The sequence below is a fragment of the Babylonia areolata genome, chromosome 8 (assembly GCF_041734735.1).
Source record: "Babylonia areolata isolate BAREFJ2019XMU chromosome 8, ASM4173473v1, whole genome shotgun sequence".
Taxonomy (NCBI): Eukaryota; Metazoa; Mollusca; class Gastropoda; order Neogastropoda; family Buccinidae; genus Babylonia; species Babylonia areolata.
In genome coordinates, this window is record NC_134883.1 from 10036713 (window position 1) to 10062316 (window position 25604).

General features: G+C 39.8%; 1 protein-coding gene across 29 annotated transcripts in view; it reads left to right on the plus strand.

Annotated features, from left to right (window-relative positions):
* The window catches only part of LOC143284533 (uncharacterized), a 47673-nt gene extending 24649 nt beyond the window's left edge, over nucleotides 1-23024 (plus strand). For 14 of the 29 annotated variants that reach the window (XM_076591253.1, XM_076591260.1, XM_076591245.1 and 11 more), the window contains 21 exons: nucleotides 176-385; nucleotides 677-907; nucleotides 1470-1568; nucleotides 2049-2108; nucleotides 2978-3037; nucleotides 4213-4422; nucleotides 5737-5967; nucleotides 6812-6910; nucleotides 7243-7380; nucleotides 8103-8162; nucleotides 9065-9286; nucleotides 11008-11238; nucleotides 11981-12079; nucleotides 12398-12535; nucleotides 14649-14714; nucleotides 15422-15634; nucleotides 16272-16502; nucleotides 16794-16892; nucleotides 17142-17279; nucleotides 19831-20043; nucleotides 20331-23024. In XM_076591253.1, the coding sequence (XP_076447368.1) occupies nucleotides 176-385; nucleotides 677-907; nucleotides 1470-1568; nucleotides 2049-2108; nucleotides 2978-3037; nucleotides 4213-4422; nucleotides 5737-5967; nucleotides 6812-6910; nucleotides 7243-7380; nucleotides 8103-8162; nucleotides 9065-9286; nucleotides 11008-11238; nucleotides 11981-12079; nucleotides 12398-12535; nucleotides 14649-14714; nucleotides 15422-15634; nucleotides 16272-16502; nucleotides 16794-16892; nucleotides 17142-17279; nucleotides 19831-20043; nucleotides 20331-20482 (3200 nt within the window). In that variant the 3' untranslated portion in view covers nucleotides 20483-23024. The remainder of the gene's footprint in view (nucleotides 1-175; nucleotides 386-676; nucleotides 908-1469; nucleotides 1569-2048; nucleotides 2109-2977; nucleotides 3038-4212; nucleotides 4423-5736; nucleotides 5968-6811; nucleotides 6911-7242; nucleotides 7381-8102; nucleotides 8163-9064; nucleotides 9287-11007; nucleotides 11239-11980; nucleotides 12080-12397; nucleotides 12536-14648; nucleotides 14715-15421; nucleotides 15635-16271; nucleotides 16503-16793; nucleotides 16893-17141; nucleotides 17280-19830; nucleotides 20044-20330) is intronic. The other 15 variants (XM_076591254.1, XM_076591261.1, XM_076591265.1 and 12 more) reach the window with 5 other exon arrangements.
* The last annotated feature ends 2580 nt before the right edge of the window (nucleotides 23025-25604 follow it).

Genomic DNA, 25604 nt, shown 5'->3' on the forward strand with positions numbered 1-25604 from the left:
CTTTTTCAAGAAAACTGCGACAGTCTGATATAGGAAGTTTACAATTGAACATGTCTGTATCAGTCTGTCTGTCTACCACATTTCTGTCTTCCTTTCTCTCTCTCTCACATAAACACACACACACACACACACACAGAGATATTAAGCTGTAACCCGATATGTATCCACTGTGCAGTCAACGTGGCGGTAGGGAAAGCAGCCAGCATGAGTGCTCGCTATGCAGGAACGGGTCCTGCAAGTCTGGCAGTGGATGGCAACACCAGCACCAACCCCGACATCTGTGTGCACACCCTGGGTACCACAGACGATAAACCTGACTGGTGGCAGGTGGACCTGGGCCGTAACTATACTGTCACCGACATCACCATCTACCATCGAGAAGGGGGTTAGTCTGCCTGTCTCTGTCTGTCTTCTGTATCTCTGCTTGTCTGTCTGTCTTGGTTTTTAATACAGACAAAAGTGGTATCTTTTATAGAGACAGATGTTTGTATGAATTGATTGAACAAATGCCTTTCTCATTTCTTTCAAAGCTGACAACATTGTGATTTGAATCAGAGAAGAGCTTTACCATGTCAGGTTAAAATCAACAGCAACAACACTTTTTTGCTGGTAAATCCTTAAGATGACAAAAAACATAAATGGTATTGTTCCTGAACTTTTTAATGTGTTGCTATAGGAGCTTCACCAAACCCTCACTCACAACGTATTTCTGGAGTCTGGATCTATGTGGACGACGCACTGTGCTACAAGTTTCCCAACTCCCTCAGCATTGGAAGTGAGCGGAAGGAGAAAGATGACATCACCTGTCAGCGACCACTCAGAGGACGGATTGTTCGATTCGCTAAAGATGGCTACATTCACCACAAACACTATTCTTTCATCAATTTCTGTGAAGTACAAATCTGGGGTAAGAAAGCTGTGACAGTATAATACTTTTAATAGTACTGGTTTTGTTTCAGCTGATGTAGTGACGTGAATCATTGAACATGCTACTAAGAGAAATCCTTTGATGCTCACTGTGTCAGTGAGGACGAATCTTGAGATAGCTGTTACAAAGTCTCTGCCTGCTGGCCTGCCTCTCTCTCTTTCTTCGTCTTGCTTAAAAAAAACAACTTCTTTATGCCAGTCTGTCTGCTTCTCTTTCTAAGATATTAAATCGTGATTTTTTATTGAATTGTTCATCCTGATTATGTTGAAAGATACAGCTACTATGACTCTCTAGGATGATTATATTTCTGTGGAAGAAGCAGACACAAATCCGCAACAAGGCAAACAACATACAGGAAATGTTACAGTAACCACAAGTGGAAGAAAGACGGATGACAGCAACAGCAATGATAGAATTGGGTCTCTTTGTGTAGATACATCACTTTATTTTACACATAGTTATGTTACGGTTTTCAAGTAAAAAACAACAACGCATCTTTAGTTCAAGATGTATGGGAAAGATGGTTCTTCTTTTTGGCCAGGGTGCAAGTCAGGCCTGTACGGAAGGCAGTGTGAGAACGAGTGTGACAGTGACTGTCAGCAAGGAGAGTGTGACAATTACTTTGGGACCTGTCTGAATGGTAAGTGACCTGTGAGCACAGAATGGAAAAATGGAAATGAAACACATGCCTTTACAATGATAATAATGTTAGTACTACTACTATTACAGTTAATGATAATGATGATGATAATTAACAACACTGCAACAAGAGCAGTAATAATGATGATGATAATGTTATTCATGTTTTCTTAATGCCTTATACAGTCCAAAAAATTAATGGTAGCATTTCGTTTAGACTTTCGTTCAACATATAAAATGCAACAACAAACAAGGTGAAATAAGGGGAAACACACACACACACACACACAAACATGCACACGCAAAGGCGTGCGCGCATACACATGCACACACACTCACAGACACAGGGCCAAACATTTAAGAAAAAGAAAAGCAGATCTGGTATATTTTAACTCCAATATTTTCCATTGCTATAGGTTTGGATAATATATTTTGTGTGTGTGTGTGTGTGTGTGTGTGTGTGTGTGTGTGTGTGTTACAGAACTGGAAAGCACCACAGAAAGACCATCATGTGTTTCCCCTGATGGGAATTGTAACAAAGGTTTGTTTTCAGCTTTGTGTCTGTATATTTCTCTATCTTTGTGCTCTTCAGTTCAACGTCTATTCATATTGTTTGATGATAGATGAAAAAGCTGGAATTAAATGGGAGCAAAAACGTGATACAATGTAAGATGTAAGATAAGGAAAAAAAGGAAAGCAATGTCAAACTGAACTTAGAAAATTGAAAAAAGCCCAACATTTCTTACATCTTCAAAACCAATTTTTCGGAAAGCTATATGATAATATAGGCATTAAAACAAAGATTCAAAAGGAATATACATATTTGAAAGTTCTCACAGTAGCGTGAGACATGTTTACTTTGTTTAGTTTCAAAAGTTTTATTTTTGTATCTGCAAACTAATGTGACAGTTTGCATCACTGTTGTCATTGAAAAACATGCTGAAGACCACTTATACTTCTTCGGCACTTAGTGTTTCTTATAATGATGATTATGATGATGATGATGATATGAATTCTTTTTCCACAATGCCTAACACCATCTAAAGAATAAATGGTAACATTTCTTTTGGACTTCTGTTCATCAGTATCAAAACGAACATTAAACACATTGAAAGAATGGAAAAGACCATACCACACACAAACAGACAGACACACAGACACAGACACACACACACACACACAGCCACACACACACACACACAGCCAACCATTTAAGTAAAACAAAAAACATTAACTGGTACACTTGACATCCAGTGTTATTCAATGGAGATGGATTTTGATCATGCAGAAAAAGAAAAGAAAAAAAAATAGAGCTAGTATTCCTGAACTCTAATATTATATAAGCAGATGGATTTTGATCATATGTTGTTCTTATTCGTGTGTGTGTGTGTGTGTGTGTGTGTGTTACAGGACTGGAAAGCACCACAGAAAGACCATCATGTGAATCTCCTGACGGGAATTGTAACAAAGGTTTGTTTTCAGCTTTGTGTCTTTGTATTTCTTTGTGTATCTCTGTGCTCTTCTATTCATATAGTCATGTACACACGAAAAGAAGGTGTTTGACAGAGTCTGACAAGAAGCATTATGGGCCACAATGAAAGAAAATTTACCTCGGGCAAAAGCTAATCAACTTCATTCAGCGAGCAGTGTCGTACTCATACAGTGTGCTTTTGGACAGTGGTTTCATACTTCAGTTGGAGTCCATCAGGGATACCTTCTGTCTGTTGGCATAAGAAGATCTGGTATGGAAATCAGTCAAGAAAAGACCAGTTAATGGCCAGCCACAGCACTACCATCACTGTTGTTATAACTGTCCAGTGACAGAAACTCGGAACTTTTCAACAGTTCACCTATGTGGGATTCATTATCAGCAGTGAAGGATCCAAACCTGAAATCCTCTCAATGGTAGCAGAGACAACATCAGCACTGTCCAGACTGAAACCTAAGTGGAAGGACAGCAACATCACCATGAAACACAAGATCAGACTCCTGCATGCACTGATAAATTCCATCTTCCTGTATGCATGTGAGACATGGACTGTCATTGTGGATTTAGAAACAATTTAAGCCATGCAAATGAGGTGTTATTGCAAGATATAAACTTCAGATATGATGATAGAATCGCCAATGAAGTGTGCCAGATCATGGAGCAGCACATTGGACCTCATGAAAATCTGCTGACAACAGTTAAGAAAAGAAAGCTACGCTGGTATGGCAACGTAACAAGATCGAGTGGCCTTGCTAAAATAATCCTCTAAGAAACTATTGATGGAGGAAGACTGAGGGGAGTCAGAAAAAACGAATGACTGACAACACTGTAGGAAAACCAACCATTTTCAGACACCCAGGCATTGACACACAACCGACAGACCTGGAGGAATCTGGTGAACAGTTCTTGTGTGCGTTTCCTAATGAGTTGAGGGAGAAGAACTACAGTCCTGCTTTAATTGAGTGATCACACTCCATAGTTCTTTTTCAAGAAAACTGCGACAATCTGATATAGGAAGTTTACAATTGAACATGTCTGTATCAGTCTGTCTGTCTACCACATTTCTGTCCTCCTTTCTCTCTCTCTCACATAAACACACACACACACACACACACACAGATATTAAGCTGTAACCCGATATGTATCCACTGTGCAGTCAACGTGGCGGTAGGGAAAGCAGCCAGCATGAGTGCTCGCTATGCAGGAACGGGTCCTGCAAGTCTGGCAGTGGATGGCAACACCAGCACCAACCCCGACATCTGTGTGCACACCCTGGGTACCACAGACGATAAACCTGACTGGTGGCAGGTGGACCTGGGCCGTAACTATACCGTCACCGACATCACCATCTACCATCGGGAAGGGGGTCAGTCTGCCTATCTCTGTCTGTCTTCTGTGTCGCTGCTTGTCTGTCTGTCTTAATTTGTCAATGCTAATCCTCCTGCAGGTTGTTACAAATTGAGACTCATCAGAGACTTCTTGTTTGCTAATGACTGCGCACTCAACGCCAGCACAGAGCAGCAGATGCAGCGTGGATTGGACTGCTTCTCACAAGCCTGTGACAACTTCGGTCTCACCACCAGCACCAAAAAGACGAAGTTATGTACCAGCATGTCCCAGTAAAAGTTTTACCAGGAGCTGAGTATCACAGTGAAGGGGTAGAACCTTCAGGCAGTTGACAACTTCACCTACCTGGGCAGCATGCTGTCTCGCGCACTGAACAGAGACGCTGAGGTCAACAGCGGGATCGCCAAAGCCAGCGCCACCTTTGGGAGAATCCATGAGAATGTCTGGGAGCGGAGAGGACTCAGCACTACCACTTAGTTGAAGGTCTACTGTGCAGTGGTCCGTACCACCCTCCTTTACGCCAGCGAGAACTGGACTGTCTACAGCAGACATGCCAAACAGCTCAATCACTTCCACCTGAGCTGTCTCCGCAGGCTCCACATCAGGTGACAGGACAAAGTCCCCGACATGGAAGTCCTGGAACGAGCTGGCCTCTGCAGCGTCTACACCCTCCTGCAGAAAGCCAGGTGGGCTGGACACGTGGTCAGAATGCCAAACAGTCGACTGCCTAAGCAGCTACTGTACGGAGAACTGTGTCAGGGCAAGCATTCAGTTGGAGGACAGAAGAAACGCTACAAAGACTGCCTCAAAGCGTCCTTCAAAGACCTGGGTGTCAACATCAACACGTGGGAGACGCTTGTTCTGGACCGTCCAGCTTGGCGCAGCAAGATCACCACAGGAGCCCGTGCAGCTGAAGCCAGGCACATCACCGAGGTGCAACGAAAGCATACTGTGCGCAAGGCCCGAGCAGCATCCACTGTGACGGCAGCACCCACTCACTTGTGTCCCACACTGGGCAAGCCTTCAGGGCCTGGATTGGCCTCCGGACCCACAGCCACCAGTCTTCCATCTGATAGTTGAAGCTATGGTCATCTTCGAATCCGAAGGACGAACATCATTAATGTTAACACATTTGGTATCTTTCATAGAGACAGATTTGGATTCAGATTGATAATACAAAAGTCTGTCTCAGTTCTTTCACAGCTGACAACATGATGAATTGAATCGGTTAAATGTTTCACAATGTCAAGTTAAAAACATTTTTTTGCTGGTGAAACGAACAGAAATCAAGAAAGTCTGTATTATCTGTGAAAATTTTGATGTGTTGTTATAGGAGCTTCACCAAATCCTCACTCACAACGTATTTCTGGAGTCTGGATCTATGTGGACGACACACTGTGCTACAAGTTTCCCAACTCTCTCAGCATTGGAAGTGAGCGGAAGGAGAAAGATGACATCACCTGCCAGCGACCACTCAGAGGACAGATTGTTCGATTGGCTAAAGATGGCTACATCCACCACAAACATTATTCTTTCATCAACTTCTGTGAAGTACAAATCTGGGGTATGGAGGGTGTGAGTGATTGAATGGGTCTTTTACTGATACTGGTCTGCAGTTTCAGTAGACATAATGATATTTTTTTTAGACATGCTTTAAAACCAAACCCCTGTGTGATGCTTGTGCTGGTGAGATTCTCAGAGAATGATGATGGTTGTACCACTGTTTGAATTTTGAGTGAGTTGCAAAACCTCTCTTTCCCTCTCTGTGTGATGCTCTTTGTATTTGTCTGACACTGTCTCTGTCACTGAAATATTATGCCTTGATTATTTTAATACACACCTCCGGAAGATGCATGGGATTATTTTCATTGTTAGAAATTTTTGATAGTTCTTTATTAAAGATGCATCCCGCCTCCAACAGAAATATCAAAAGAAGCTAAAACCATTTGTCATCACAAGGTGGTGGTGTTACCACTGTACACTGCAGCAGCATCTCTGTGTTTTTTAGGCAGGTAAAATCAAACTTTTTAGATGTAAATGGTTCTGTGTGATACTGTTTGGATTGTTTGAAAAGTATTGTGATTTTTCCTGTCTGTGCCATTCATATCTCTATGGAAAGAATGACACATGCACAACAAATTAAACAAAAACGGGAAAGAATGAACGTATAGCTCAGCAGTAACCACAACATTAAACAAAAACGGGAAAGAATGAACGTACAGCTTATGAATTACAGCAGTAACCACAACATTAAACAAAAACGTGAAAGAATGAACACACAGTTATGAAATACAGCAGTAACCACAAAAGGAACTTCAATTTCTTTTACGCATTGTAATGTTATAGCTTTGAAAACAAATCGTATATCTTTGGTTCAAGATGAATATGAAAGATATTCTTTTTGCCAGCGTGCAAGTCCGGCCTGTACGGACCGCAGTGTGAGAACGAGTGTGACAGTCACTGTCAGCAAGGAGGGTGTGACAATTATGATGGGACCTGTCTGAATGGTAAGTGACAGAGCTCAGAGAACAGAAAAATCCAAAAGAGACATTTGCAAATCAGTCTCAACTGCGTACGCAAACATGTTTACATGGACGAGAGCTTACAGACACACTGATGCGCATATACACAAAGGCACATGCAAACACACTTGCACATATGCATGCGTGCACGAACACGCATGCAAACACGCACAGACACCTATGCATACACACAGGCATGGTAAAGAGACAGACACACAAACACAGACTTCTCTTCCTTCAAACACACACAGACACACCCAAAGAGAGTATCAGTTCTATAAACAAGCGATACACTGACCATTCACTGAATGTCCCAGGGTGCAGTGAGGGGTATTACGGGGCCGACTGCAGTGAGCAGTGTGGTCAGTGTCAGAACCAGGAGACATGTGACCGGCACACAGGACGTTGTCCTCACGGCTGTCAGCCTGACTACCAGCCCCCAGACTGTCAGATCGGTGAGACACACTTCTTTCTATGTGTTTTTGGCACTGAATTTGTTTCGTTGGTGGCGCTGATATATACGACTCCGGTAAATGCTGCAATACAGTGAAGAATTGGTACTGTTATCTCAAAAGTGCACACTACGAATTGATGTACAAAATTCGCGTCACAAATGGTTTCATGTATGCCTGTTTTTGCTACTTACATGAGATTCATTTCAACTTTAATAAATGCGATTTCATATGGAACTGTAGAACAACATTATTTTCCGTTCCCGTTTCAGTTTCTCAAGATGTCACTGTGTTTGGACAAATCAATATATGCTACACCACGTCTTCTAGCCAGATGCTTGACAGCAGCACAACCCAACATGCTATTCAGGCCTTTGAGAATGATACAAGCATTAACGAAAGATATACATATTATGTCCCAGGCTTGTAATATCTCATAGTCATTCCCTTCAAGAAATGTTGCCAACTCTGGACAAATGATCTTACATAGTTCAAGGAAATGTGAACAGTGGTAGCTTTCAGTGAGTTTAATGTTTGACCAAATGGATTTGTGGTGAATTTTGGCACATTATACACACCAGTATTGAGAAAAGGAGATTGTGGTGTTTCGTGTGGTGCTGCCTTGAGTTACTTTGCACTGTGTTTCTTTGCACTGTGTTGTGTTCACTTGCTTTTGGTGTGTGTGTGGTGTGTGTGTGTGGTGTGTGTGTGTGTGAATATTACAGAAGTGAAAAGCAAACCAGAAAGTTCATTGTGTGGTGCCCCTGACGGAAACTGTAACAAAGGTTTGTGTAAAGTTTCAGGAGCTCACTGACATGTATAAAATGCACAGACTGTACCTTTTCCTTCTCCCACCTGCCTGCCTGCCTGTCTGTCTGGTTGTTTGTCTGAAACTTTTGTTTTCATTCTCCATGTCTATCCCTGCACCTTTTGATTCCTCTGTTTCCAGCATTCGTTCTTTCATTTACTGTCTTTTCACATGTGTTTTCAGACAGATATTTTCATGTCATTTTCTTTGTCCGTCTTACATTTCTTGCTTTCTTTGCCTCTCAAAGCCTCTGTCTGTCTGTCTCTGTCTTTCTCCCTGTCTGTTCCTCCATTCCTTCCTCCTGCCTCTGTCTGCATCCATCTGTTCTGTCCGTCTCCCCCTCTATGTTCCTGTTGGTCTCTATTTCTCTGTTTCTACCCTCCCCACTCTCTCTCTTTTCTTCCCATTCCCTTGTATATATGTGCACTATTTGTAATTGATCTCTTTTCTCACACACATTTCACAGCTAACTTGTAATGAATGCAAATTAGGAATGACCATGCCTAAAATCCTAATCCTTGAATAAAAAACGCTTTGAGTTCCGTCTCTGTTTCTCTCCCTCCTCGTCTCTCTTGTCTCTCTCTTTCTTTCCCCCTTCTCTGTCTCTTTTCTCGTACACATTTCATAACTGACTTACCATCTGTTGTCAAATCCATTGCAATAATAGTTTGGTTTACTTAATTTTACTCATTTTACAAAAACCACAGCACATGGACAAACACACACACACACACCAGAGACAGACGGACGGACAGACAGACAGACAGAGAGAGAGAGAGAGAGAGAGAGGCGGAGGAGGAAGAGTAAGGTCTCAAGAAGAATAACAACAACAATCAACAAAAGCCATTGGCATTGACCGTTATCCATCCACCGTTGCAGTCAATGTGGCCCTGGGGAAAGTCGCCAGCATGAGTGCGCCTTACGTGGCACCTAACCACCCTGCGAGTCCTGCAAGTCTGGCAGTGGATGGCAACACTAGCACGTACTACACAAGCTGTGTGCACACCTTGGGCACCTTGGACAACGAACCCGACTGGTGGCAGGTAGACCTGGGCCGTAACTACACCGTCACTGACATCACCGTCTACCATCGGGAAGGGGGTCAGTCAGTCTCTTTTATTTCCCCACATGTGTCTCTCCCTGCAAATGGACAGGAAAAGCTTTTGCTGAGATTAAGGTTTTGACACACAACCAACACACCCAAAGAAACATGGACTGGGTTGTACAAGCGATCCTCGTAGCGCTACATTTGCTAATTTTCCAAAGAGAGAGAGGTGGCAGAATGGTTAAGATGCATATCTGCCAGCACAGTTTCCATGAAGGTCTGGGTTCGAATCCTGGTCTCGCCCTTTGTCGTAAGTTTGACTAGAAAATCAAACTGAGTGTCTCGTCACTGGGATGAGATTATAAACTGAGGTCCCGTGTGCAGCACGCACTTGGCGCACTGAAAAAGAATAAATGGCAACAAAAGTGTTTTTCGATAGTAAAATTCTATAGAAGGAATCCATTCTGATAAGTACACAACTGTATATGCTTGCACTTAAAGCCTGACTAGCATGTTGCTGTAAACAGATGTAGTGTAGTGTATATGGATTTGACCGAATGCAGCGAAGCTTTCCTGAGAAACTGAAATTAAAACTGAAACGAAAGCCGCACAGACAGGAAAAATCTGAATGCTAACTGAACTTCAAGCCGCTAAGATCGTTTCGCAACCCAGCCATGATAAACAGTTCTGTGGGGCAACCCAGTGACTCATCACAGAGTTAAGGGGGGAGGAAGAGGAGGAGGAGAAAAGAAGAAGTCTGTTTTTAGTTTGTGTTATAAATCTCTCTTCCTCTTTCTCTCTTGCATTCTCTGTCTGCCGTCCTTTCCTTTCCTCCCCCTCTCTGTTTGTCTCTGTCTCTTTGTCAGATTCTCTGTATGAGAAACACACATGTACTCTCTGTCTATCTCTCTGTCTGTCTCTCTTTCTCTCTGTCTGTCTCTGTCAAACTGTCTGGATGAGAAGCACACATTGACTCTCTCTCTCTCACAAGAAATAGAAGCATTTCTGTTTTAGAATAGAAAGTGTTTTGCCAAACTGTGTTAATCAAAATTCCATGTATGGATTTAGTTTCAACAATGTGTGACCCAAGCCGAATGTTGTAAAAGTAACGCTTATTTCAACCGTCGTTCACAATCGTAAGTATGAATACAACTGATTGCATTTGCATTTTGGGTGTGGTTAACATGTGAGTGTGTGTGTGTGTGTGTGTGTGTGTGTGTGTGAGCCAACACCATATCTTGTGGTTGATTTTCCAGTGTGTGTGTGTGTGTGTGTGTGCACGTGCGCCAACACCATATCTTGTGCTTGATTTTCCATGACAAATATTCAGTGCCTCATGTCATGACTGCAGTCACCATGTCAGAGATGTGGCAGAATGGTCAGGCATTGAACCAGTGTTCACCAGTGATCAAAGTTTGAGGCCCCGTTTCGGCATGGTGTTGTGTTCTTGGGAAAGGCTCTGTACTCTGATTTTCCTCCCTCACTCCACCCAGGTGTGATTTAGTACCTGACTGCAGTCGTGAAAGGTTTAAAGCAGAAAGAGAGGATTTGTCTCCGCCTTCCTATTTTGAACCCCAGACACAGTGAATATGAAATCACTGCCCCATATGCCGTGAAAGGCTCTGGAAACATTAACCTTTTATTTTTGACATTATACAACCTTAAAAAGTTACTTTCAACGATGTCTTGAAAGTATGGGTATCCTGCATGGATCGTGTCAATGATCGCAAGTCAATATATTGAAAGTTTGAAAAACAAATGATTGTTTTTTTCCAAGGTTCAGATGCATACCCTTTTAACCAGCGCATTGCTGGAGTATGGGTCTACGTGGACAATTCCCTGTGCTACAAGTTTCCGGATTCTGCCGATGTTGGCAACGAGCGGAAAGAGAAAGATGACATCACCTGCCAAAAACCAATCACAGGACAGATTGTTCGATTTGCCAAGGACGGCATGTCCCACATGCAGCACTATTCTTTCATCAATATTTGTGAAGTGCAAATTTGGGGTACGTAACCTGTGACTGAGGGAGAATCTGTAATGCATGTTCTTTTATCCTGGCATAGAGTTTGTTTCAAGCATCTGATCTCCCTTTACATTTCTAGGTCTTTATGGTCTGGAGAACTGTGTTGACAATGTTTATCTTATTTTCAGTAAGCAAGCTGACTCCGACAAGTATTTCGGTGTTCATGCATTGAAAAACAGAAGTTCTGGTATTAATGCAATGAATTTCAACAACATTAGACAAATACATCAGTGCAGTGGGTACTCAGTAATGCTTGAGATAAACTAACTAAACAGATATGTACAAACATATCTGTATATCTGTATCTATCTATCTGCCTGTGCAGCTATATTTAAATGATAGGTACGTTATATATTTTGATTTTTAATCGGAATCACTACATCCCAATAGTGAACGAAAGTAAACAGTTCCTGCATGTCCATGGCTGCTTAGGAATATACTGTTCGCAAAAGTGAACCGAGGGCTTAAATTGAGCTCACGCATATATCTAAGTCATGAAGGAAATGCCTCTTGTTACCTCCTGTGCCACTATGGCGGCCACACATTTGATTTCATTTGCTAAGATAATATTTCCTCCTTTTCCTTCTGTTACTACCATTTCTGCTGCTACTGCTGCTATTACTGTTTCTGCTGCTGTAGCAGCTACTGCTACTGCTACAGCCCTGCTACTACAGACATTTCCCAAAAGTCATTACCAAATTCATGTTGCCTTTTTTTTCAACAGCGTGCAAATCAGGCCTGTATGGACGGCAATGTGAGAACGAGTGTGACAGTGACTGTCAGCAAGGAGAGTGTGACAATTACGATGGGACCTGTCTGAATGGTAAGTGATGACGTGCTGAGAGCTAATGATTTGAAATAATCAGACATAGTCTAGGCCTACTTGTGTAACTCTTTCACTCACAAACTAAACTAAGGTACACTCGCACATACACTTACTCCCTCTCAAGCACACACACATACACATACATGCACGTGTGCACGCACACACACACACACTCACACACAAGAATGCGCTCACCACAGATACTGTCAAAGAGATACGTGCATATCAAACAAATTCCAACTTTACAACACAGAATGAAAATCGTGCATTACTACACTAATTACACATTGACCATGTCAGTGCTGTGTATCCCAGGGTGCAGTGAGGGGTATTACGGGGCCGACTGCAGTGAGCAGTGTGGTCAGTGCCAGAACCAGGAGACATGTGACTGGCACACAGGACGTTGCCCTCACGGCTGTCAGCCTAACTACCAGCCCCCAGATTGTCAGATCGGTGAGACACTGTTCTGTCTCACCTGGCAGGAATTTGAAAAAACAACAACACCGAAATAGATGCTATTTTAGTGTGATGGGGTGGTAAGGTGGTGTTTGTGAAGGCGAAGACAGGTAGAAGGTGTTTTGCAGAAGAGAGCCGCAGCCAGGCAAGGTAGACTCGGGAAGGCAGTGCGCTTGTTTTCTTCTTTTCTTCTCTTATTCTTCCAGACCAGGAGAGTTTTGAATTTGTCTGGCACTCGCTCGCTTCTTATATTCAGTTCCACCGAAGCGCAATGCCAGCGCCGTGAAGCGACTCACGGCAAAATCGGCCCTTCGCGAGCCTTAAGGGGCCAAACTTGTGCCACAGTTTGTTTGACCAAATTTAGCGGTGTCTGACTTTCGGCTCGGGGAACTAACATAGACATATTACATATCACACAAAACTGCAAGAGACAAGCATTTGTTAAAGCTTATTAGTTAAAGCTTAAGTTAAACCATTTTCTACAAAAAGTAATGTGTTAAAAACTGTAAACAAAAAGAATCACTGAATGAACCAACTTCCAACGAGTTCGTGTATCATTTCTGTACATTACAACAATCAGTACGTCACGATATGTAATATAATTGTGACAGTTGAATAACTGAAAATCCTGAATTTTCAACCATATAAAAATTATCTATAGAATCTGCTTCTAGAGTAAAGATTTATTATGTTAAAATTTAAGAGAAAACTCAGCAGACAGCTCCCGTGTCGGCACCGCTTGGTGGTGCTTTTGGCACTCGTGATCGGCACTGAAATACTTCGTTTAAACCATCTACAACCCAGTTATACATGTATGATATGAATCAGATTGATAACAGAAATGCTAACATCTGAAAAACATGCTTTAAAAATGTCTAGGTATTGTAAAATCGGCACCGACGAATTCCAGTGACTTGAAGAAGAGATAGTTTTGTGGGGCCGAAATGCTGCCAGACATTTCACACCATCGCATGCCTACAACTTAGGTGTACATGGAAAGCGATACAAGAGAAGAAATCTTAATCATTTGTATTTTAATGCACAATCTAAATTCCACAGCAACTATATTGATATATAGAAAACAAAGATATTTTGTATGTTTTATCTGAGTAGATTTCAAAGATCGCACCAAAATTCTCACATAAATATTAATTTAAAAGAGTTATAGGCTTTCGAGCCTGATGATATCATTATAGCTAAGAAGTATGATCTTTTGAAGTCCAATAACATAAAAACTATAATCTCATATTTTAGGAAATGTTTATGATTTAACAAATTGATGAGAAATAATAAGGCTTCCTGTAAAAGGAGATAACTTGTGACCGATTTACCAACTTCCTAACCTTCGGCGAGTTACAAAAGTCGTCTGCTAAGCTGGCCCAATGAAGATTGTAGCCAACCAGGCTACATTAGTATTCTGTTCGTAGTTTGAAGGTGTTTTTTTTAAATTTGATTTTTAGGGGGTGGTGGGATCTGTATGTCATAAAATATGTCTTCCCTTATTGAGCTATTTCAAGAATAAATCTGCATGAGTTTTCCTTTTAAAAAAAAAGTTCCTTCACATGTACATCTATTGACATGGGTTATTTTGCAATATTTTGTTGTGTGATATTTTGCAATACATATGGGTGGTGATGTCAAAGGAAGAATAGATTCACATCTTCATGTTCTTCAATAAGCAATATTATTATATTATCAGTAATAATGACATTTGCAGTGTGATGGACTATAAACGAAACTGTGGTGGAATAATTAAATGTATTGTCACTTTTTTGATTGTGGTTTTTATACTTAAATCACGTCAGCTTAACGTTTGAATGCCATGATCATGTGTTGTTACCAAAATCCAGAAAATATGTGACACTGTAAGGCCTAATTCTAATAAACTCAGCTTGTGTTACAGCGGTTTTTGTTTGTGTTTTACCACGCTTAACATATAACTTTGATATTGGTGCATTTATGCACAGTTTATTGGTCTATATTGGAAATGCTTGGCAGATTCACAGGCTATGTTTGTTAGTCTGTCTGTTTGCGTATATGTGAGTGAGTGTGCATATGTATAATTGTGTGTGTTCGTGCGTACATATGTGCGTGTGTATGTGTGTTACAGAGCTGAGAAGCACCATGACAACAGAAAGTCCATCATGTGGTGCTCCTGATGGGAACTGTAACAAAGGTTACTTTGCATTCAGTGTTTTGTCACTTCACAGTTTGTCCACTGTCGGCCTGTCTCTGTCTGCCTCACTCCGTTCCCTTCTCTTTTCTACCTCTGTCTGTCTATCTCATCCTTTCTTCTAAGTGTCTGCCACGGTTGTGGTTGTTGTCTGTGTGGCTGCCTTTCTCGCTCACTCTGATATGCTCATAGCACAACTTCACAGGCTGTTTCCAAACCCAGCCATTTCAAGCAAAGGATAAAGAATGGAAAGTGGAGAGTAGTTACTTTTGTTTTTAAGAATAAAACAACAGTAGCAACAGTAACCGAAAACTACAGACTACTGTAAACTCGCCTTTTCCCTCAGCAATAAGTTCAATTGTGGCAGGTCCACTTCCTTTGTGTTAGCTGTGCTTGACTATGTGTATATACATATGTATGTGTGCATAACTACATGCATGTATATGAATGTGTATTGTGTGTGCGTGTGTTTATGTAAGTTTGTGCCTTCCTATGTGTGCGTATGTGTTAGGGTAGCTATTAGATACACATGTATGTTAAAATGTATGTATGCAGTGTGTGTGTGTGTGTGTGTAGTCACATTTTGGTGTGTGTATGTAACATAGATATAATGTTTTATGTTAATAAAAGCGTTTTTGTAAAGCACCTAGAGCAGATTTCTGGATAGTGTGCTATATAAGTATCCATTATTATTACTGTCCACTGTACAGTGAACGTGGCCGTTGGGAAAGCCGCCAGCATGAGCACTCCTTACGTATCAGCACGCTACAGCTCTGGTCCTGCAAGTCTGGCAGTGGACGGCAACACCAGCACGTACTACACAAGCTGTGTGCACACCATGGGCACTTTGGACAAGGAACCAGACTGGTGGCAGGTGGACCTGGGCCGTAACTTCACCGTCACTGACATCACTATCTACCATCGTATTGGCTTTTTTTCCCTTAATTTTTTACATCCCTCGTGTCTTTAAACTTTCGTTTCTTAACTAATCAAAACCAGGGTGGTAGAGTAATAATTTCTAACATCAGGCATAGTTAAATTTAAAAAGAAATCATAGCTCAAGGGCAACATGGTCCTCATCATCTTCGTTTACTTGTTTTTTGTATACTGAAATACTGCATCAAAATTACAGAGTTGTCTGTGTATAAAGTGTGATAATATATTCAATGAAGGAGGGAGCGAGTGAAGGGGGAGGACACACACACCTACAGAATAGGATAGATAGTTAAATAAATTGATTGAGAGAGAGTCAATTTAATCAATCTATGTGTGATTGAGTAGACAGTTGTCTGTGCTGTAGTTGACTGTCAAAGTATCATTTACGGTCTAGAAAGGGAGGTGTCTGTGTGGTAAAGCAGACAGATAAAGAAAACCTAGTGCTTTAGTTATCAATTAACCTCTGTGCTCTTTCTCACCCGATGGTAAATAAACACAAGCTAAAGTGCCTTATGCATTGTATCTTGTTCTGAATAAGTAAACTGTAGAGTATTATGTTTGTTTTAAAAATTAGTGTAGGTAAAAGATGTATGAATTCATTACCTTCAAATTCTGTTCCTGAAGGTTACATTCCACATCCCTTTTCCCATCGTATTTCTGGAGTGTGGGTGTATGTGGATGATACACTGTGCTACAAGTTCCCCAGCTCCCTCAACATTCCAAGGACGCAGAAGGAACGTGATGACATCACCTGCCAGCAGCCAATCAAAGGGCGGGTGGTTCGGTTTTCTAAAGATGGCTACGTTCACAGCCGGGACTATTCTTTCATCAATTTCTGTGAAGTGCAGATTTGGGGTAAGTTTGCTCCGACTGAGGACGAGTCTTGAAAAAGTCTTTGACTTTGACTTGAAAATGCTTTGATATTTAATAAGGGCTAGTGTCTGCAACACTCATCATTCTTTTCTTTTTCCCCTGTTGCCTGTCTCCCACCCATGTGATTGTAAATTCTGATCACCATGTTTGCTGCTATTGTCTTATTGAAAAAAGAGCAATCACTTGACATCTTCTGGTACTGTATTTTGGAGTGATGCATTTGAAATGTCTCTCTTCTCTCTGGTGGTGAAAGCATGTGTTCCCATTCGACAGTGTGCAAGTCCGGCCTGTATGGACCGCAGTGTGAGAACGAGTGTGACAGTCACTGTCAGCAAGGAGGGTGTGACAATTACGATGGAACCTGTCTGAATGGTAAGTGACAGGGGAAAATAGCAGACAGAATGTGATTAATAATTCGAATAACTTTTTTCTCTCTCTCTCTCTCTCACATACACACATGCACCCACACACAAAATTGTGCTGCTGAACATGGACATCCCCCCCCCCCCCCTATACATCTACACAACTATACAAACACACCTTCTTGTGCACGCTCACACACACATGAACACAATGAATTCTATTAACAAGTGCACAGTGACAATTTGCTGTGTGTCCCAGGGTGCAGTGAGGGGTATTACGGGGCCGACTGCAGTGAGCAGTGTGGTCAGTGTCAGAACCAGGAGACATGTGACCGGCACACAGGACGTTGTCCTCACGGCTGTCAGCCTGACTACCAGCCCCCAGACTGTCAGATCGGTGAGACACTCTCCTCAGATGTACATCTTGCATGTGCACTTAAATATATACAGGACAGTGCTATGTTGTATCTTTTAAAAAAAAAAAACTAAGAAAAGATCAGGCAAACATTTTTTGTCTTTCATTAGAAGAATTATGACAAAAGAGACGGAATTTGTTGCCCCTTTTGCAGATGTAGCATGCAATAAATAAGTGATGGAACTGAGAAAGAACAAAATGTACCAACATGCAGGAAATGGTTATATGAAAATCATAATCTGTTTTTCACCACTAGCTATCATTGACATCAGAGTTGAGGAATAAACAAGATTGCCATGAAACAAAATGCATAGCTTTTTGAGGTTGACTAGACTTTAAACCTTCAGATGGCAGTGTTAGAACAAAGTTATTCCGGCCTTAGATTGCAACATCAGAACCCAGTATTTCCAGCCATACATGGCAGTGTCAGAAATTAGGTTTTCCTCAGTTTCAGTTTCAGTAGCTCAAGGCGGTGTCGCTGCGTTCGGACAAATCCATATACGCTACACCACATCTGCCAAGCAGATGCCTGACCAGCAGCGTAACCCAACGCTCTTAGTCAGGCCTTGAGAACTCAGAAACTAGACATGCCTTCCTTTAATGGCAACATCAGAAATTAAGCTATACCCTCAACATCAGAAACGAGAGATACTCATGCATGCCTTAGATAGCAAGAACAGAATTGTATAACCATGCCTTTGATGCCAACATAAGAAACTAGACTTTCCTGTCTTTGACGAAACTACAGAAGCTCAATATTCCTGACTCTGGTTGTGGCAAATACAAACTAGATATTTCTGCCTTTGATGACATCAGAATTTATAACAACCAAGCAGACAGGGCAGCAGAAAGGGGAGCAAAGAATCATACAGATAGTATAAAAGTATATTGCCCATTGTCATACAAGGAAATAAGCAATATGCTAGAAAGAGTCTTTTATAGGTGCTTGAATTCAAGTCTAAAACCTCGTCAGACTCTTTCAGACTTTGGTCCGATTCGCAGACCAGTACTGAGTTTAGCTCTCAGACTATTATCAAATTCATGACGGACCAAGTATTGTTCTAATATCATAATCTCACATGTTCCATAGTTACCATTCTGTATAACAGTCCTTACTATGTACTAACATGTCTTTATTTATTTCTCATATGTATTAGTTGTTTTTTGTTTTTTTTAACTTTTATGGTTGCTGTTGTCTTTACAATGTGATCAACTACAAGCTTTCTTTTCCAATAATGCAGAAATGGTATACTCATGCTCATTATTATTATGACATTATAATGCCACCACTCGCTTTCGCCTTACCCTAGATACCATTACTGTAATAGTTGATACATTTGATGCTGTTGCTATGTCACAACTGGTCCAGGCTATTTACTATTAATGTCATCTTAAATCACCATGATTACTACAATCATTAAGGTGTAAGCATTGATTGATTGAATGATTGGACAAATCTTCCTTTTTTTTTCGTTTGTTTGTTTGTTTGTTGTTGTTGTTGATGTTGTTGTTACAGATTTGTTTTGCCTTGCTATAGTCTGTTTTGTTTTATTTTGTCTTATCTCTCTCTCTGTAGTGGAAGATGCTACTGTTCGTTGTATATTGTTTGTTTCATAGTTATCTCTGTATTGTATACATGTTTTTGGAAAATTAAAAAAAAAGTTAAAAAAAAAAGAAAAAAAAAAGTATTGTTCTAATGTCAAGTGCATATGCTTTAGTAACCTGACAATTAAGCATATAATTTTGACTGTAGCTTGATGAAACCTTAGGTACATGAAAGTGTGTCTTCACAAGTGACTGAGAATGTTGATGTTTTTGACTTTTTGCATTCATTATCAGTTGTTTCGCTTGTTAGTTTAACTTCTCCTCTTTTACGAAGTTCTTTAAGTAATTTCCTGTAATTGTATTTAGAATTTTTTTTCAAATTTCACCATCATTTGCCCAGTTTCCCCCAACCCTCCACTCATTCACATCTCCCACCCCTTCTAACTGATAAAACTCAAATGTATTCATAAATACTTTAACAAAATGTCTTCAGTCACCGATATGTGTGACGGGACATTAAACAAAATTCCTCCTCCTCTTGACATCAGAAACTGGGTGTTCCTGTCTTTGACGCTAATATTTGTAGTTCAATATTCCCATTTTTGATGCCATTATCAGAAACTCAGCATTCCTGCCTTTGATGACAACAGCAGAAATTCTATATTCCTGCCATTGACTGGAAAACATCAGAAACTGGATGTTCCTGCATTTGATGGCAACATAGAAACTCTATTCCTGCCTTAGAAGGCAACATTAGAAACTAGATCTTCTGGCACCTGGTGACAACATCAGAAATTATATATAACTGCATTATGTGGCTACATCAGAAACTGAATTTACTGGTGCCTAGGATGGCAACACCCGAACTATATATTCCTGCCTCTGATTGGAACAACAGAAACTCGATATTCATGCCTTAGACTACGGCAAAAAGCAGAAACAAGATTTTCTTTCCCTCACAGTCCTCTTCCACTCTTGTTTCACGCAGCTGTTGTCACAACTGCACCAAGGCCTGAAATGACTACAACCATAGCAACACAGACCACTGCCACACCTGCCATGCCCAGCCCCACCACAGAGGGAGACGCTGGTGTTCTCAGCAACATCAGCAGCCACGTCAACATCCCTGGACAGAGAGATGTAAACGGGCAACACTCCATTGGTGATGAGAACAGCGGCACCAGCAAGATATACACACCTGGTCAGCGTAAAAACACTCTACTACTTTATACTGAAACGATAATAAATTATAAATGATTTTTAAATTTTTGGATCTTGGATCACCAAAAGGGAAATTTACTGAAATTACCATAAAATAACACACGGTTATATCATAACAAAGTATAATTCTTAACCACATAAGTTATTATTGCCTGTTTTTAGCAATCTTCGTTTCGATTAGAATTTGAATGTCAAAGGAATGTAATGCGATAAAAGGATTAATTTTTTTTTCTCCAAAACTATAATTATGTGAATGTCTTTCACTAGGTGACATGGCGGGCATGGCAGTGACCATGATTCTGCTTGGAGCGCTGCTGGGCGTGGCTGGCTTGGCTCTGTACTGTCACTTCTTCAGCAGACGTCGGGACCGCACTGACGACGCAGTTTCCTTTAGCCTCATGAATCACTCTGACACGTAATGGTTTGACGTCACTGCCCTGCGACGTGTAAATGCATCCAAGTTTGGGGAAGGGGTGGGGTGTTCTGTGCCGAATGTGTGTGTGTGTTGGGGGTGGAGGGTGGGACCAGGTGCACAAGAGAAATTCAACTGTCTAAAAAAACCAAGGATGTTTCTCATTAGATCATGAACACAGACGAGAAAGTGATAAGAGTAATGTTTGTCACATGCTTTTCAAACTTTTCTCTAATAGAGATTGCGCAGTAAGTAACCCCCCAATCCACTTTGATTGTTCGTTGTTCAAGCATGACTGCCCTGTAGCGTGAATAAAAAAACATCATATACGGGATACCTATCTTTTGCCTTGTGAATAAATATGTAGTCTGGTGTCTCGTCAATTTCTGCCTTTGTACTCAAATCGTTCTCCATGTGACTTGTGGCTTTTTATGTGTGTGCATTACACGCACAGGCATGTGCAAATGTGAATAGCAAAACCACCAGTTACACTTTTCCATGCATGTTAACACATTTGTTATAAATTTTTTTGGAATGTAAAACCAGATGAAATTTGCCACAAAAATGCTAATAATAGTGTTGAAAAATAAGAAAAGAAAAAGAAAGAATAAAGGTGGTATCTGTCTTCCAGTTTAAAAATTGTTCTTTTATCTTTAAAGCTATCTTGGATTAGTAAAGCTGAAACATCAAATTTCAAGTGGAAGCACCTGCTGTTAATAACCTTCCCCAATGGCCACTTATTGATAAATGTGTTCAAGGGTTTATCTCAAAATTTAGTCAATATAACCTGTTGTGGATAAATATCCTTGAAATTTTCAGACTCTTTTCTGTGAATGTGAGCCTTAAAATTCGTCAGAACTGCTCACTGTTGTGTTAAACAATTGTGTGTTCATTGCGAGGAAATACATCCAGATTATTTCGGAATATGTGTTTTCCACAGTTTTTTTAACGATTGTGGCCTTTTTCTTTTGTGTATACGCTTCAAAGAAAAATGTCATAATTTTTTTTTTTTATACACATTGATTTCCTCACATATGCTGGATATAAACCAGCAATAAACGAATTAGTTGTAGGTATGATATTATTGCGGAGAACAACAGATACAGAAACTATTCAACACTTATTTTCTATTTCTAAAAGCTCTAGGCCAAACTAATATTTGTTGACTGAAAATATGAAACCAAAATGTTGTGACAAATGGAACTTAAGATTTTGACACATCATAGCTGGAAATCTTGGTTTATGCATTCACGAAAGATAGTCGATGTAAAAATTAAATGGTTTCAGCAGAAAATGCTACACGGATGTTTATGTACAAAATCATTTTTAAAAGACTTTGAGTTACTTATAAGTTTGTTTTTTGTAGAGAACTCGAAGATAGCATTGATCACGCATTTTGGAAAGTGTGACTATGACCAGATATTCTGGAATGCTTTAACAGATTTGATGGGGCAGGTGTGCTATTGCCAGAAATCTGAAGTTAACAGAATCACTTGTCTTATTTGGATATGATGTGACACTAATCACTGGTGCCGTTTTATGCTTTATAGTATTGTTTGCAAAGTGTATGATGGTCAGTCGTCAGTCTGACTGACAATCAAACAGCAGTGGAGACAACTGCTATCCGATTAACTGGCCTAGAATTTGATTATAGTGGAGTGTGCCTTGCCCAAGGTATATCCCCACTCTCCGAGAGGACTTTAGCACAGTGAACATTGTGGATGGTCCCCAAAGGCCAACTAGCCCCCAAGGCTGTAGCACAAAGAGCCAGTGCAATTTTGCCTCATATTTGAGAATGATATTCCTTTACAAAAGCTGTAAATAAATTTTCATTGCAGTAGAGAACCCATTGACCATATAGTCTCACTTTGCTGTTGGCCCAGCTGTAAGCATATGCAAATCTCTGATACATGCCGAGTGAGCTGGGTCAGTATTCCTTGTATTTATATGAAACTGAGAGAGCCTTTCATAGTCTTAGATGTCATTAAAATAAATCTAAAATGTGATACAAAATTAAAGAATATAATGCATATGTTAAACTTTAAGCATGCCATTTTCTCTGCCAGATGGCTGCCATACAAATTATTTATAACACTGATGATCACCTTTTTATGATCAACGAAAACTTGTCACACATAATTGCATGGTTTTGTATTTGATATTTGTTTTATGTGCAAGAAATGTACTTAATGTGATATTGACTTACTGTGAACATATGAGGCCCTTGACATTTAGAAAAATGATCATAACAAATCGGCACAATAATATCAAACCTATGCACAATGTCAATCCATCTGCCTCTGTCAGCCTTTCTTCTAGTATACATGTATATTATGTTCTCATGAATATGCTTGTTTTTGCCCATTTTCTTTTCTCCATTTTTTCCCCCAAATACTATGCTTGCACCTGACCTGGTCTATTACATTAAAAAAAACCCAACTCAACCCGAGTGAGGAGAATTTCTTTTGTATGTTTCCTATATTTTTCTATAAGTTAATTGCTTTGTAAAATGCACACTAATTAAAATTTGACCAATTAAAATTGAATAAAAACGGTTTGTTTTGTTTTACATGCAACTGTGTGGAGAGAGAGAGTCAGCTCTCTGGCGCCAAAATGTGAAGAATTACAGCTGGATTTCAAACTCGTAACACATGATGGTCCATAAAAAAAATCTCTCCAAATGCACTTTGCTCATAGCAGGATGGAATCCACTTGCACACGACACACACACACAGACAGGTTTTTTCCTTTTCTTATAAGAAAGGAAAGAAACGTCTCTGTGTGTGTAAGTTATATATTGGGCAATTTTATGAAGCATCTCCTGTCTTTAGCGAGAAAAGTCTTCCAATAATAATGATAATATGATAATAATCACAATAATCATAATAATACTTATCTCCCTTAGTGCCTATATTGGGCTTTAAGCGACTCGCATGAAAGAATACTTAAAAAAATTCATACACACACACACACATAATAGCTTCAGTACACATGAAAATGTACGAGAAAAAAAAGCTCTACACATGCATACACCTTGCATGCATGCCCACAGAATACACACACCCACACACACATACCATGAAGACTTCAACAGAGTGAAGGAAACAACACATACCGGTAATGCTTGAAAGGGGAGGGGGTGTGGTGGCATACAGAAAAATAGACGATTATGCTTCGACACATCCAAAAGTGCTAACTATATTTCTTGACAGCAGCAAATCTTCATTCCCAATTATAACAGAACCACCACCACCCCCTGCCCCCCCCCCCCCCACAAAAAGAACAACAACCCATTTAAATGTGTGGCTTTTTATGCCAAACTCATGTCTACCTTTTTCAGCTTCCCTTGAACTTCTGTTGCAAAGTTGCTTTGCTAAGTATCACTTTAAACATAGAAATAAACCAACTCTTCTAAAGTTAGCAAAGTAAATTCCTGCAATCATAGTAATGTAGACCCCTGTAAGCTGCACATGTAGTGAAGTAAAACACTCTAAACGTAGCTGAAAACCAACCCCTCTAAACATAGGCAAATAAAACCTTATAATCTTAGCCAAGTAATGCCCTATTAATGTAGCCAAGTAAAGCATTCCAAACGTAGTGAAGTAAACTTCTCTAAAATGTAGCGATGTAAACCTTCCTAAACCATAACAAAGTAAAGCTCTTTAAAACTAATGGACTCAACCCCCCTAAAACAGCGGTGTAAAACCATTTAAGATTGCCAAATCAAAACCACCTAGCCAAGTAAACCATAAAAATAGTTCTAAGTAAACCAACCCCTCTAACATGACAACAACACCCTTTACTTTAACCACAAATTGTTCAATTAACTATGTATTTGTTTAACAACCAACTTAAAAGTTAAATTGCTCTATACAACTAAATAGTAAATTTTGTTGACATAAGCAGGGCAAGTCAAATCAAAGATGGGTGTCTACAATTTTTTTTTTTTTTTTTTGGGTGGAATTTGATGTCTGAGGTCATTCAAAACAGGTCTAAATAACACAGGTCTAAATAACACAAAGTGATGTTCAGTTTCCTTTGTATATATATCTTGAAACTACGTAGAAAAAAAATTAAATGCCATCAGATATTAAGGCTTAGAACTCCCAAAGACCCATAACAATTTTTCAAAGCTAAGTAAAAACAAAATGTGAATAAAAGGGTAGGTATAATGTAGTAGAAAGCGGGTGGTCCCAAAATTATTACAGCAAAAAAAGCAGTAATTTGAAAAAAAGAGACAACAAAAAAACACTTCATAAATGTTCTATTCATCATTACAATCCATCACATGTATGAAATTTGGGCAAGTCTGGGGCAATTTGTGTAATTTGATGACATCCCAAAATTATACAAATGCCTCATCACAAATATTCATTATAAAATGCAAGTCATCTCTAATCACACATAGATCTCATTTATAACATCAAAAATAGAGTAATGGTAATGTGTAACTGCTACCCCTAAACTGATAACATTGTCGGTTGGAAAATGTATTTTTCTCTTCTATAATTGGTTTCAATTTAAGTTTCTACAAAACTTAAATAGTATTTGCCTCATATTTTGACAGGTTTTCTCGAGTAATCCCCTAAGTATTGCTACCTTAAACTCCCATGGAAATCATAGTCCAGGGGGAAAAAAATCACCAGAATCCTGTCATATTAAAAAAAAAAAAATCATCACCAGAATCCTGTCTTCACAACAGTAAGCTTAGAGCTTGGATTGATATTCTGTTCCTTTTTTCTCTTCCTGTACTAACCTATAACCAATGTTCTGAAAACAACAACTAAAAAGGAAAAAGAAAAGTTAAAGCCCTCATTCTCTCCCTTTTTTCTCTCCCTCTTTCCATCTGTATACATGTGTATCTGTGTTCTTTGATTTAACGTCTATTCACAGAGTGTGATTTTAGACAAAAAACAACAACAACAACAACACACACATATATAATATAAGCCTAAAGATGTGAAAAAAAATTCTACCTAGACTGTGAAACAAACTGTCAGAAATATTTGACAGTAAGTTGAAAGACTAGAAACAATCTTACAATTTCTTGTGAAAAATATTCTTAAAAAGGTTTTAAATCCTCACATTAAAAACAAATGTGGATTTGAAAGATTCTGTGTGTGTGTGTG